Genomic DNA, 14,448 nt, shown 5'->3' on the forward strand with positions numbered 1-14,448 from the left:
AGTTTGTTGTCATCCACACACAGTCAAAGGTTCTGGTGTAGTCAATAAAGCAGAAGTAGATGTTTTTCTGGAACTCTCTTGCTTTTTTGATGATCCAGCAGATGTTGGCAATTTGATCTCTCGTTCCTCTGCCTTTTCTAAATCCAGCTTGAACATCTGGAAGTTCATATTTTGAATATTAACCCCTTATCAGACATATGGTTTGCAAATATAATATTTTGAGAGAAGATGGGAGACTCAGATTGATGCTTTAGTGAGTATTTTCTACTTACAACTTTGTTAAAGCTAGCCTTATATTGCGGAGAAAGCAATGGCACCCCACTCCAGTACTCTTGCCTAAAAAAATCCCATGGACGGAGGAGCCTAGAAAGCTGCAGTCCGTGGGGTCGCTAAGAGTTGGACACGACTGAGCAACTTCACTTTCAGTTTTCACTTTCATGCATTGGAGAAGAAATGGCAACCCACTCCAGTGTTCTTGCCTGGAGAATCCCAGGGACGGGGGAGCTTGATGGGCTGCCGCCTATGGGGTCGCACAAAGTCGGACACGACTGAAGCGACTTAGCAGCAGCAGCAGCAGCCTTATATTGTGGAATAGAATCTGCTTTTTTTTTTTTAGCTCTAGGGGAAGAAGAAACATTTTCTTTTGTTATTTCTGAAATGCTATTCCCAGTAGTTTTTTGAGGCTACACATTGGAATGTCATTAGTTGGCACTGAGACCGGAAGGGGGAGGTGTCTGAGAAGCTCAGCTTTAAACTTTTGCTTCCAATTTATTCTGCAGGCTTTCTGGACATGTGTGCCACTGACAACTAAAGCGTGTTCACCAAGGTGAGCTTCAACACTGTGTAGGCCAGTTACCTCTGCATAGTTATTTTAACCTTTTCAGATTTGGTGGCTTTGGGTTGTGGAATTTTGAGGAGAAAGGTTTTATGGGGAGAGGAGCTGTTTTTGAATATGTGATATACACATCTTTTCTTTGTAGAATTTTTACAGAAATTGATTTGAAACCTGAGCTACCTTGAAATGTAAAAGTAAGAACCCTCTGTTGTTCAAAAATTGGCCCACACAGAATAGGTTTGCCCCCAGAATCTTCTTCTGAATTTTGTTCAGAACTCTATTCCTTTGATTTAGTGAAACCTGGTTTCTGTTTTCGGTTCCTGGTTCCACTTGATTGCTGTTATCTTGGCACTACTCTTTGTTTACCCAAGTTCTGACATTTTTACCCCAGAATTAATTACCCCAGATGGTCTGCTCTGCTGTGTTTTCCAAGCAAACAAAGTGAGCAGGAAATATGAACTTCCTGAGCCAGTTGGCTTCCCGCTTTAATATGAGGCTTTGCCTTTTACAAGCGTGTTTATCTTATGCCTAATTTTCTTATTTATAATTAACTATATATATAATATTTATATATATATATTTATATACACACACATAAGTATATAGGTTGGATCTAATTCTGTTTTCTCTCTTTTTCCTTTTGAAATTGGGTCCCGATATTTTGCCTTCTGCTTTCCCAAGGCTCCTTTGTAGAATCTTCCTGTTCAATCTGAACTTCTGCATCGTGTCTGTCGAGGAGCTCCTTGCTCAGAATAACTTCTGCACACCTGGAACTTTGGTCTAGGATTTCTTTTCACTTTTAGATACTTCCCTTGTCACGACTAGCAGATGAGGTCTTATCAGCTTTCCTCCTTGGGTTTTGCACAGCCAGGTCATGCAGTGACCAGATGTTTGCCTCTCTCCCCTGCCCCCCATGCCCTCTCAGCACTGAATATATGGTTCTTTAGAGGATGTCACGCCCTCCCTAGGCCTTTCTCCTGGTGCAGTGACAGGAATCCTGGAAATGGCTGCCTTGAATGCAGGGGCCACTAAGTTCTTGCCTCAACACTTAACCCAGATCACCAGTAATAACCCACCAGCCTCCTAGTCCTAAAACACTGCCTCTGCTGTAAGTGGAGTGGAGGGAGCCAGTCCTGATGCCTGGAAGCAGCCACCCTTCCTCCTCTCCAGACGCAGGTACTCCCTGTATCAGGAAGAGAGCCTCCTGGAAACTGATCAGTCTTGGTTTCCCTCTTTATTCTCTCCTCACCCACCCACTTCTCTAGCTTATCACTTTCATTCATTCATTATACACTCATAAATACCAACTATGTGCCAGGCAGTGTGCTAGATTACCATCAAGTCAGCAGTCACAGTAGAGAGTGCTAAATGCTGAAATAGGGCACAAAGCAAAGGTTTGGTGGTTGTTTTGTTTTTTTTTAATATTATTGTTGTTCAGTTGCTAAGTTGTATCTGACTCTTTGCAGCCCCATGGAATGTAGCAGGCAAGACTTCCCTGTCCTTCACTATTTCCCTGAGTTTGCTCAAACCCACGTCCATTGTTGGTGATGCTGTCTAACCATCTCATCTTCTACTGTCCCCTTCTCCTTTTGCCTTTAATCTTTCCCACCATCCAGGTCTTTTCCAATAATTTTGTTTATTTACTTTTGGCTGTGCTGGGTCTTCGTTGCTGCACAGGCTTTCCTCTGTTTGTAGTGAGAGAAGGCCACTCTTTAGTTGCAGTATGCAGGCTTCTCATTGCTGTGTCTTCTCTTGTTGCAGAGCACGGGCATCCTGGATCAGGGATCAGACCCGTGTCTCCTGTGTTGGCAGGCAGATTATTTTGATCGTACCAGGTGGCATGCAGGATCTTAGCTCCACAACCAGAAAGCAAACCTGCCTCCCTGCAGTGGAAGTGTGGAGTCTTAACCATTGGACCACCATCAAAGTCCCAGGAAAGACTTAGAATTCTGTAAAAGGAAGCTCGGTGAGGGATCCACACAAAAGTCACTTCAGCTGAATTTTGATGGATTGTTTGCAGTTCAGCAGTGAATAGTCTCCATTCTGCCTCAGTTGCATCAGAGGACTTCTAGCAGGGGAAGTAGACTTGGTCAGCTCCTCAGTAGAAAAACCTGGCAGATACCACCTTAAGGTGGTGATCAAATAAACATCCCGGTGTTGGTACTGGTACTGGTACTGGTGCCGGTGCCTCTCGATATGATGCCCTGAGAACACAGCAACATTTCTGTGACATTTCTACCAAAAATGTATCACCTGAATGTAATTATGAAGACACATGGGACTAACCCAGATGGAGGGGCATCCTACAAAATAGCTGCTCAATGTTAGGAAAGCATTGAAAGACTGAGAAACTCTTCCAGTTAAAGTGGGTGAAAGAGACGTGGCGACTGAATATGATGCATGATCCAGGATTTTCTTTTATAGTGGACATCATGGGGACAGTTGGCAAAATCTGAATATTATTTGAAGCTTATATTATGATATCAGTGTGAATTTCCTGATCTTGAGACTTACACTGTAGTTATGGAAAACAAGGTGTGGTTATGCACCTTGTTTTTAAGAACTAGACATTGAAGTATTTGGAGGTAAAGGGGCATCATGTCTGTAACTTAATCTCAAACAGTAGAGGGAAAAAAAGGGTGTGGAGGGGGAGAGAGGGAATGAGGGAGAGAGGCAGGGAGGGAAGAAAGAAGAAATACAAAACAGATGTAGTAATATTAACATTTGGGGAAATCTGGGTGAAGAATATAAAGGAATTCTTTGTACTATCCTTGCAACTTTTGTACTGTTCTTACAACTTTTCTGTAAATTTGAAATTATGTCTTCCCCACCCACCAATTTTTTGTCAGAGTCCTACTAAGAGGGCGGACAACTTTGCCTTCCTGTGACCAGTCCTTAGGCCTGGGGACCTATGAACAGGAGGATACAAGGCAGTAACTCTTGGGCTTGCAGGAGCAGGATTCCATGCAAACAGTATTTTTTTTTTTTTTTTGACTTGTGTGTGGGATCTTAGTTCCCTGACCAGGGATTGAACCCAGGAACCTGACAGTGAAAGCACCAGGTCCTAAGCACTGGATCGCCAGAGAATTCCCTCCATTCACCCACTGATGGACATTTAGGTTGCTTCCAGTTGTGGGAAATTATAAATAAAGTTGCTATAATTAAATGCAAGTTTGTGTATGGGCATAAGTTTTCAGTTCATTTGGGTAAATACCTAGGCGTGTAACTGCAGGATCATATGGTAACAGTACATTTAGTTGGGTAAGAAATTTTCAAACTGTCTTCCGAAGTGGTTGCACCATTCTGCATTCCCACCAACAATGAAGGAGAGTTCCTGTTACTCCACACCACTGCCAACGTTTGCTAATGTGGAAATTACCATGTGACCCAGAAATTCCACTATTTACATTCCCTAGAAAACTGAAAACATTATGTATGAAAATGTACATATTCATGTTTATAGCAAAATTATGCATGAGAGCCCAAAGTCCCAAATGTCCATCTTGCTTACAAATAGATAAATAAAATATATCATATCCATGCAGTGAAATATTATTCAGCCATAAACCAGAATGAAGTAGTGACATACTTTATAATATGAACAAACCTTGACAGCATTATGCTAAATAAAAGAAGCCAGACACAGAAGGTCACATATTGTATGATTCCATTTAACTGAATTGCCCAGAATAGGGCAATCCAGAGGAAGTAGATTAGTAGTTGCCAGGGAGTGGGCGGGGAATGCAGAGTCATTTGAGTGGTAAAAATGTTCTGGAATTGAATAGTGGTAATGGTTGCACAACATAAATATACTAAAACTACCAACTTGTACACTTTTAAATGGTAAATTTTATGGTATATGGATTTTATCTTTAAAAAAATAATAAAAAGAGACTCATGGAGACTCACTCCTGGGCAGAGATAGGCTGAGTCCTAATCAAGGAGATTTCAACATTTTCCCAGCTGGATTTCAGAACTGCTATGAACCAGTGACTCCTGTGTGCCTCTCATATCCCTCCTTTTTATTTTTAAATTATTTATTTATTTATTCTTTTCAGCTGCACATTGCAGCATGTGGGATCTTAGTTCCCCTGCCAGGGATCGAACCCTTGCCCCCTGCAGTGGGAGCAAGGAGTCTTAGCCAATGGACCACTAGGGAAGTCCCTTATGTCCCTCCTTTTTAAACGGTTATGTGTACCATTGTTATCCTTTGACTGTCCCACCCTTGTATCCTGGGTGTGCAGGGGATGATCACTTGTCTCTTTAGCTCACAGGTGTCCAGGAGATGTACTTAGGGAATAACATCCAAAGAGCCTCATCTATTCTTGGACTTGATTTAGATGGCATGTTGGTTTCTAGGACTGCCATAACAAAGGACCAAATACTGGCTGGTTTAAACAACAGAGATTTATTTTCCCACACTTCTGGAGACTAGAGCCAAGATCAAGGTATACACAGGTTTGGTTTCTTCTGAGATCTTCCTACTTGGTTTGCTGGTGGTCACCTTCTCTGTGTCTTCATGTGGTCTTTCTTCTATGCATACACAACCCTGGTGTCTCTATTCCTAGTCTCTTCTTATAAGGATACCAGTCAGTTCGTGTAGGGCCCACCCTATAACCTCATTTTAATTTAATCACCTCTTTAAAGACCCTGTCTCCAAGCATAGTCACTTTCTGAGGTACTGAGAATTAAGGCTTTAACACATGAATTTGGGGGAAAACAAAACTCAGTCCATAACAGCAGGCAAATGTATTGCAAAATTCTGAACATTCATATTTTCCTGATGCCTCACCAGGTGACCAGGTAACCAGGTGTACCAGTGGGGTCTGGTTGGTTTAGTTCCTGCCACAAGTTCCTCTTCTGGGCCTCCCCATCTCTGTGACCTAGTGACACTCAAATGCACCAGTAAATCCCCTCACGCCTTTTGCTTGTGGACTCCACCCTGACCCCAATAATGACATTTGCCCCCAGGTCCTCACACTCTCTCTCTCAGCTGTCCATCTGCTCACTTGAGCCTGTTCCCAGGGTGTTCTTCCCATGTGTCATGCCATGTCCCCCTCTTCTAGGACCTCTAATTTCTTTCTTTTTTTTTTAATGTTTGGGATTTTTGGTTGTTGTTGTTGTTGCCCTGGGTCTTAGTTGCCGCATGTGAGATCTAGTTCCCTGACCCAAGGATTGAACCCAGGCCCCCTGCATGGGGAGCATGGAGTCTTAGCCACTAGACCACCAGAGGATGTCCCATGCTGCTGCTGCTAAGTCGCTTCAGTCGTGTCCGACTCTGTGCGACCCCATAGACGGCAGCCCACCAGGGCCCATAGGGGCCTCTAATTTCTTTTGCCTCTCAAGTGGCATTGCCACAGCCAAGTTGGAACAGGTCTTAAAGACCTCACCAGGGGGACTTAACTCCATCATTTATAACACAGCAAGATACTAAAGTTTCAGCTGATTGATGTTGGAATGGGATGAGACTTTGAGGATAGGTGAGCATATTTTGCTTGTTGGGGGAATGCAAATAATGTACGACCTGAAGGCAGACTCTGGTGACTTTAAAATATACCCACAAATTCTCTCTTTTTGTAATTTGGACACACTGTGTGGCATATGGGATCTTTGTTCTCCAACCAGGGATCTAACCTGTGCCACCTGCAGGGGAAGCATGGAGTCTTAACTACTGGACCACCAAGGAAGTTGCCCCACAAATTCTTGATACTCTTTCCCTCAATAGGTAGATCTTAACTCCCCTCCCCTTGAGTGCGGGGTGAAGCTAGTGACTTGCTTCCAACCAATAGAACTATGATGAAAGTGATGGAGGATTTCTCCCAAGACTAGGTCATAAAAGGCACTGGAGCTTCCTCCTCGTTGCTCTCTTCAGTGGCTCTGTGTGGGGGTAGCTAGCCCTGAAGCAGCGCATGAAGCTCTTGTGGGAAGGAACTGAGGCTTCCTGCCAGCAGCCCTACCAGTGAACCATATTAGAAGTGGATCCTCCAGCCCCAGTCAAGCCTTCAGATGACATCAGCAGACTTCAGAAGACTCATCTGACATCCTGACTGTCACATCATGAGAGAACCTGAGCAAGAACAATTCAGCTAAGTTGCTCCCAGATTCTTGACCCCACAAACCATGCAAGATAATAAACATTAATTATTTTAAGTGGCTAAATTTGGGGGTAATTTGTTATCCAGCAATAAATAATACACCAGGTCTTTATCAAAAGAGGAAAATTATATAGACTGGAATAGTGGCCCCCATATTTATTTAGGTTACCTGCCTAGCCTCTGTAGGCACTTGAGTGAATGACTCCTACAGAATTACAGAATCACTTTCTCTAATTAGATTTTATCTATTTCTAAGGCAGTGGTCATGACACACCTATGTTTTGTGTCCCTTCCCTTCCCCAGGATGACTGATTCAATAAATCCTCCCACAAACCCTTGCTAGCTACCCCTGGGAGGAGCGTAAGGAGGACCCTGAGTAGGGGTTTGTGGAATGTCTGTTCTGCCCAATTGTCAAGACGCTGCATTAGGTTCTTTGTTCAGAATATTTGCTTGAAGCTAGGTTAGAAATTCCACAGCTGCTAGTCAGGTAGGGTAAAGATAGAAATCTTTAAAAAAAAAAAAGCTCAAATAAAATAGATATCAGGCATATATATTAGATTGAATCATATGAAATTGCATATATATTAGGTTGAATCATATGAAATTGTCGATATTTAACTGCTGAAACAGCGATATGATATGGTTCAATAATAACACATACATATTTTTAACATATCCAATCCACTCACAATTTGTCCCTGAACTCCTCCAGCTTACTGGCATCAGGGCTCTAGCTGGAGGGATATAACGTGATATGGATCAGTCATACAAGGCCAGCAAAGTGCAAGATATCCAAATCCCAACAGTCTCGGCCAGCACTACCTAAACCAGAGGCCACGTGTCTTTGTGAGCCTGGGTTTATAGCACGCATGTGTGACTTGTCTTTTGACCACAGGGCCTGATCCTACTGTTTTCCTTTCTTGCTCTGTGTCAGTCCTGTTGTTACAGAGTGGTGGGCATGGGAGATGGAGTAGAAAGCTGTAGCAGCCAGAGAGTCAGGGAGGTAAAGTTAGGGGTGGTGATGGAGGAGTTTCAGGTGGTGGAGGTGGAGGTGGTGGTGGAGGAGCTGGTGAAGGTGGTGGTGGTACAGTTTGAGTTGATGCTGGTGGTACTGAGACACAGGGCTTTTTGAGTTCTTAGTCATCTGAGCTGGACACTACAGGTGGGATTGCTGCTGGGGGCACAACCATACTCTCTATTGTGCTCTCCTTGTTTAACCTGCTTCTTTACCCTTGGGTCATTCTGCTTTTGAACCCTTCACTGTGAGTAAACCATCAAGTTCAATAGTGATATCTCTCCCCTGATGACTCTCCAGCTACTAATAACAAATGTTAGGGCAGAGGTAACAAAGTTGAAAGAAGTTTAGCTCCCAGAGGTGTTTGCCTGTATACAAGTGTGCTTGCTCGGGGGAGAGATGGGCAGGCTTGAGGACCAAAGTGTGCCGAAAGGCCCCTCGGCAGAAAGAACTGGGAAACACACTTGTTCATCCTCCCTTCCTCTCCTTCTTCAAGCTCTTGTCTTGTCTCAACAACTGCTGGACATGAAAAATAAGAGACAATTTATTCTACATCATTTAAGGTGTAGGCAAGGCAGGAACAAGGACGAGGTGTGCAGAGCTGGCCTAAAGTCCTCCCTCTCTAATTCCTTGCAGTGGTGAAGACCAACCTACTTCAGTGTTTGGAGAGGGGAAGGATGAGGAGGCAGAGTTAGAGGAATAAACAGGACTTGGAGCCAGAGATGCCTTCTTTTGCTCAGGGTCCAGGACTTCCTCCTGGGTGACAGTTGTGCTGGAAGTAACCGGCTCACTCACAGATTCATTTTCGGAGCTGGAACTGCTGCTGCTGCTGCTGCTGGCGGGATGGCTCAGAACCAGACACCAGAACTTTCCATGGTTGAAGTAGCAGAGGACTGCTGGGAAAGGACGAGGAGAAAGGGGAGAGGAAAGTCAGAGATTGGGAGGAACAAGTGGCAAGCAAAGTGAGGCCAAGGGGAAGAAAAGTCCCTAAGAACCTATCCCTGGGGATTGACAGCCCTCTCCCTCCACACTTTCTCTGCCCCGACCCACCTGTGTTCCCTGCTTCCCAGGGTCCTCTGGGCCACTCACCACAGATGACATATAGGATAAACACCAGCCAACCAACGAAGTAGCTCCAGCAGAGGGGGATTGATAAATTCTTTCTCAACTCGAAGAGCCAGACGTTAACAGGGAACAGTATGAGGGTGAAGAAAATGAAGAAAGCTAGGAGACAAAGGGGAGCAAGGAGGTCTTATTTTCACTCGAGAATTCCAAAAGCATTCGTCCTCATCTGCTGAACTACAGTCACAAACCACAACCTCCATCAGCACACACAGAGCACACGGTCCCAGAGGTTCACGGGAATTGACCTCTCCACCTCCACCCTACCAGTGACCAGGATTCGATGGAACTCAGTTCTCAGTCAACAACTACTAGTTCTGTTCTCCCACCACCCACAAACCCAAACCCCACTCCCAAAAAAAGGAAGAGGAAGAAGTGCCAGGAAGATGTGGGTTAGGAGAAACTAAGGACCTTTTCCAGAGCTAGAGGGCACCTTCACAGAAGCTCATGACAGTCCCAGTCCAGCCGAAAAAGGACAATTTCTGAAGACCAGGTATATACGGCAGGTGCAACCAGATGGTGAGGATGATGCCCAGCCCCAAGGCCAGGCAGAAGGTAATCTTGGCCACCCCAAAAGCTGGGTGATTTGTCCACAGCTTAAAACTGTCTAGGGAAAATGAGAAAACAGGATGAACTAAAGATTCACAAAAGACAAAATATAATCGAATGAGCAAATACAAGGAAACAACCAGACAAATGCACATTTGAGATAACAATAATAAAACATCATTTTCACTTATTAAATAGGCAAAGATTCTTGATATGGAGATTGTGTGATAACCCCAACCATATGAAAACAAATGCCTCAAAGGAGAAGCTGGACAGGCAACTTGAACTGCAGTTCTCAAAAAAAATACCAATGTCCAATAAAAACATGAAACTCAACAATAAAAACTGCAAATTAAATGTGATTTTTTTTGGTCTATCAAATTAGCAAATATCAAAACAAAATTGATCATATCTAGTGTAAGAAAGGATTTAGAGAAAAGAGGTGCTTTCACACACCACTGGTAGGATCTCTGATGTGTGATCAGAGATGCTACCCATATCTAAATTTTTAAGACCCTTTGCCCCAGCAATAGATCCTCTTGGAATTTATGTTAAAGAAACAATCCAAGATATGCATCAAAATTTATGTACAGAGATCTTCTTTCCAAAATTATTTATATGTCTAACAAGAGAGCTGTTAAGTTATAAGATACCTGCACATTAGATTATTATGTGTTCATTAAAAACCAGGATATGATAGATCATTGTCTCCAGATAGAATCTAAGGAGGGAACCTGGAAGGTGGAAGGCTTACTTTAATCTGTTGTGTTTTTTGAATTTTCACTGTGTCCGTATACTATGTAATCAAGTAAATTTTTAACATAGATATTTATAGAATAATTATTTTATGATACAAATAATATGCTTACCACTGAAAAGTGGAGTTTACAACACTGAGCATGTAAAATGATTACAACTGTGAAAAATTAAAATGTATATTTGTTAAAACAAAAATAAAGCTACATATATATTTATTTGTATTTATTTTATATAGATACACAAAAGACTAGAAGTAAACCCATTACAATGTCAATGGTAATTATATCTGTGTGAAGAAATTTTAGGTGATTTTTATTTTCTTTCTTAAACTTTCTGCATTCTAACAATAATTGTGCAACTTTTTAAATTAAAAAAATAATATATTCATGTATTTAAAGTTAACAGTCATAACTTTAAAAAGAATATGAAAAAATATGTATGTGTATAACTGAATCACTTTGCTATAGAGCAGAAATTAACACATTTTAAATCAATTATACTTTGATAAAATAAAATTTTAAAAAATAATAAACAGTCATTGCTGAGAAAGTTACAATGAAACAGCCTCTTCGTACATTGTTAGTGGAAGCATAAATTGTTTTCACACTTTTTGAAAGCAACATGGAAAAAAAATTTTTTAAGCCTTATGATAGTTATACTCTTTGGTCCATTAAACCCACTTTAGGAAATCTATTCCAGAGATACTAAACAGGAAAACTTCATGATTAGTAAGCTTTGTTGGTCTTTTTTTCTTAAGTATGAAATTGGAAATAAATTTGCCAAGAATAGATAAATAAGATAGTCAAGTCACAATTAATAAATCTATTAAGTTGAATAGTATAGTCTTAATATGGGGTGTTTATTATATCTCATAAATTTTTAAATAATACAAAATAAGTAATAAAAATAATCTAAAATATATAAAATAGTTTATGAAGAATGAATATAACTATGTAAAAATTATTCAAAATGTGTTCAATTTTTTTAAAAAAGAAGCCTGGAAAAAAATTGAGTGCTGAATAAACATCCAGTAGTGACTGTCTTTGAGTAACCTATAGAGCAAAAACTCATGTTGTTGATTATGTTTTTGAGCCAGACACATCTGAGTTATAATTGTAAACCTGCCATTATTAGGTTGTTATGTATGAATTTGATCAGGTGAAAAGAGGTCAAAAATTGGCCCGTCTTGTGGTTCAGCCTAATAGCTTTACGATCTTAAGCAAGGTAACCTGAGTCTCATTTTCCTCATCTGTAATATGAGAATAATTATCCCTAGCTCTTAGAGTTGATAGGGGATTAACTTAAGCAAATAGAATAAGGTTTCAAATAATGATAGCTTTTGTTGCCCCATATTTATTGGAATAAGGATGTTTTACTTTCATGGTGGGGCTTCCCTGGTGATTCAGTGGTAAAGAACCTGCCTGCTAATGCAGGAGACTGCCTGCAATGAAGGAGACACAGGTTCGATCCCTAGGCTGGAAGATCCCCTAGAGACAGAAATGGCAGCCCCTGCCCCCCACCCCACCCAGTATTCTTGCCTGGAAAATCCCTTGGACTGAGAAGCCTGGAGGGTTACAGTTCATGGGGGTCTCGAGTTAATCAAAACTCAGCAACTAAAGCACCACCACTTTCATAATGAAAGTAAATAATGGCTGTGTAACTTTTGACTCATTGGAAAAGACTCTGATGCTGGGAGGGATTGGGGGCAGGAGGAGAAGGGGACGACAGAGGATGAGATGGTTGGATGGCATCACTGACTCAATGGACGTGAGTCTGAGTGAACTCCGGGAGTTGGTGATGTACAGGGAGGCCTGGTGTGCTGCGATTCATGGGGTCGCAAAGAGTCTGACACAACTGAGCGACTGAACTGAACTTTTTTTCTTAATGTGGAACTTTTTTTTTTTTTTTTTGAAGCTTTTATTGAATTTGTTACAGTATTGCTTTGGTTTTCTGTTTTGTTTTTTTGGCTGCCAGGCATATGGGATCTTAGCTCCCATTGACCAGGAATGGAACTTGCACCCCTGCACTGGAAGGTGAAGGCTTAACCACTGGTTTGCCAGGGAAGTTGTCTATGGCTGTGTAACTTAAAAAAAAAAGTCAATAAGGTCAAGAAGTGAAATTCAGGAGTCAAAAAAAAGTTCTGGTTTTCCACAAATGTTGAGAAAGGAGACCCAAACCTGGGAGGTGAGGGAACAGCAGAGGTGAAATTAACAAGAATAGGAAATGGAGTAGTTGCAAGAACTCTGGTAAGGAGGAAGGAGCAAGGTAACCAGAGATGGAAACACAGAGCTGGTCCAGAAGAGCAAAAGCCTGTGGCCGGGGAAGAACAGTGGTGGGAACGTGGGCCTGCAGGAGAGCATTCCGAGGACTCCTCAAGCTCTGGGTCCAAAAGCCTTGAGGAAGGAAATTCCCAACCCCCTAGGGCTCTTCTCTCAGGATAATAGTGAACTGTGTCATTAATGAGTGATTCACAAACCCCCAGAATCCAAGTCCCTCACAACATTTCTGTAAAGACAGACTTGGCTGTGAGCCGTCCCATTGGGGCAGGAGAAGTGGTTTGCCCAACTGAGGAGGAACAATGATCCCTGGGGGGGTCTCAGGGCCAGTAGAACCATCTTACTGGTCAAAAAAAAAGTGGGACTGACTAGAGGGAAGGGCCAAGAATACTGGGGTACAGAGGTCAAGGCCAAGGCAAGCTGGAGTCCTTGGGGTGGGATGAGAGAGTAAGGGTCTCACCTTTCCCATTCTGAGTTGGAACAGCTCTTGGATTTGTAGATATGCAGGAGCCCCAGGGACATTATGTGAACTGATGTGTAGATTTTGGTGGTGACGTTCATGGGCCAGTGCTGGTAGAAACGGATCCTCTCAAAGCACAGCCATTTCTTGGAGAAGACCATGACCACCAGCAGGATGAAGGCGAGCAGGCTGAGCTCTGAGGCCAACACCTGCGTTATCCAGCGGGAACTGTGTGTAATCCTGCCCTGCAGGAGCAGCGGAGAAACCCTGTGGAGCTTCACGCCATGGCCCTTAATCACTGGCCAGTTACTGTCACGGGTGGAGACACAGTTCTGCACCCCTTCCTCTTGTCCCGGGCTCACCGCCACCCCATCCTGCTTTCCAGCCCTCCCAGCCCTTTCCAGGCTTCTGATGTTCATCGCTTTCTCCCCTTGACCCAGGGAATTCATCCCTAATGTTCCCTGTCGCCATGTTGAGTACTCCCTGACTCTGCTTCTATCCTCCACCCCATCTCCCCCTTCCCTTGCCAGTGTCAGTTGTCCATCATTTAAATATTTTCATCAGGCAGAGCAGTGGCCACCACAGCACCTGGCGTCTGGAAAAGAAGAGCCCATTCAGCAGGAGAGGGCCCCTAACTGCCATGGAATATTCCTTTGTGGAGGGAGGGGGGGCATCAACTGGCGGAAGGGGCCCACATCTTCAGCTCAAACTTTTTCTGGAAACCTTGCTCCTCTGGGGCCTCAACTCAGACCTGTGCGTGTGATGCCTCCTTCCTCTAAGAGCCCTGGTCGCTGAGGGTCTCCTTTGCTTTTCCCACATCCTCTGCCCTAACCCCACCCTCAAGTACTCACGGATGGAGCAGGAGAAGGGGAGGAGCTTATCCCCAGGGAGATGGTTGGATATGCCTCCCACAGGTGTCACCAACCTTCTCCCTACTTCCCCCACCTCTACTCACTTCTGGTCCACAGTTCCCACCCCTTCCCCTCTTTTTACTTTTTCCCTTTTTTTTTCTTCAGCACCAGAGGGGAAAGACACAGGACCAGGAGAGGGCATGAGAGTCATACAGTCTGAGATTTTCCTAAGCTGCCTTTTGATCTATAGGAAAATAAATCTGAGTCACCCGAGGCAGCCTGATCACTGTGGCTTCCAGACCTCAGTTAGCCCCTTGAATTCTTGTGAGGAACAAGCCTTTTAAATTCAGGCTGTGAGTCTGAATCCCACCAGAGTTGGTTCAGTTTGTGAAGAGAGTGATACACATGGTTAAGAACAAAGGCTTTCGGTCCAGCAACCCAAGAGATGAATTGGGGTCTTCCTCTTAATGGCCTTATGAACCTGGA

General features: G+C 43.1%; 1 protein-coding gene across 1 annotated transcript; it reads right to left on the bottom strand.

Annotated features, from left to right (window-relative positions):
- Positions 1 to 2,821: 2,821 nt before the first annotated feature.
- Positions 2,822 to 13,697, bottom strand: ODF4 (outer dense fiber of sperm tails 4). Its single transcript, XM_040244440.1, is given in 6 exon segments — positions 2,822 to 3,039; positions 8,656 to 8,841; positions 9,035 to 9,169; positions 13,112 to 13,125; positions 13,127 to 13,409; positions 13,450 to 13,697. Coding segments are annotated over 6 exon segments (969 nt in total). The 5' UTR covers positions 13,583 to 13,697.
- Between the last annotated feature and the right edge of the window lie 751 nt (positions 13,698 to 14,448).

The sequence above is a fragment of the Oryx dammah genome, unplaced genomic scaffold, assembly GCF_014754425.2.
Source record: "Oryx dammah isolate SB20612 unplaced genomic scaffold, SCBI_Odam_1.1 HiC_scaffold_8, whole genome shotgun sequence".
Taxonomy (NCBI): Eukaryota; Metazoa; Chordata; class Mammalia; order Artiodactyla; family Bovidae; genus Oryx; species Oryx dammah.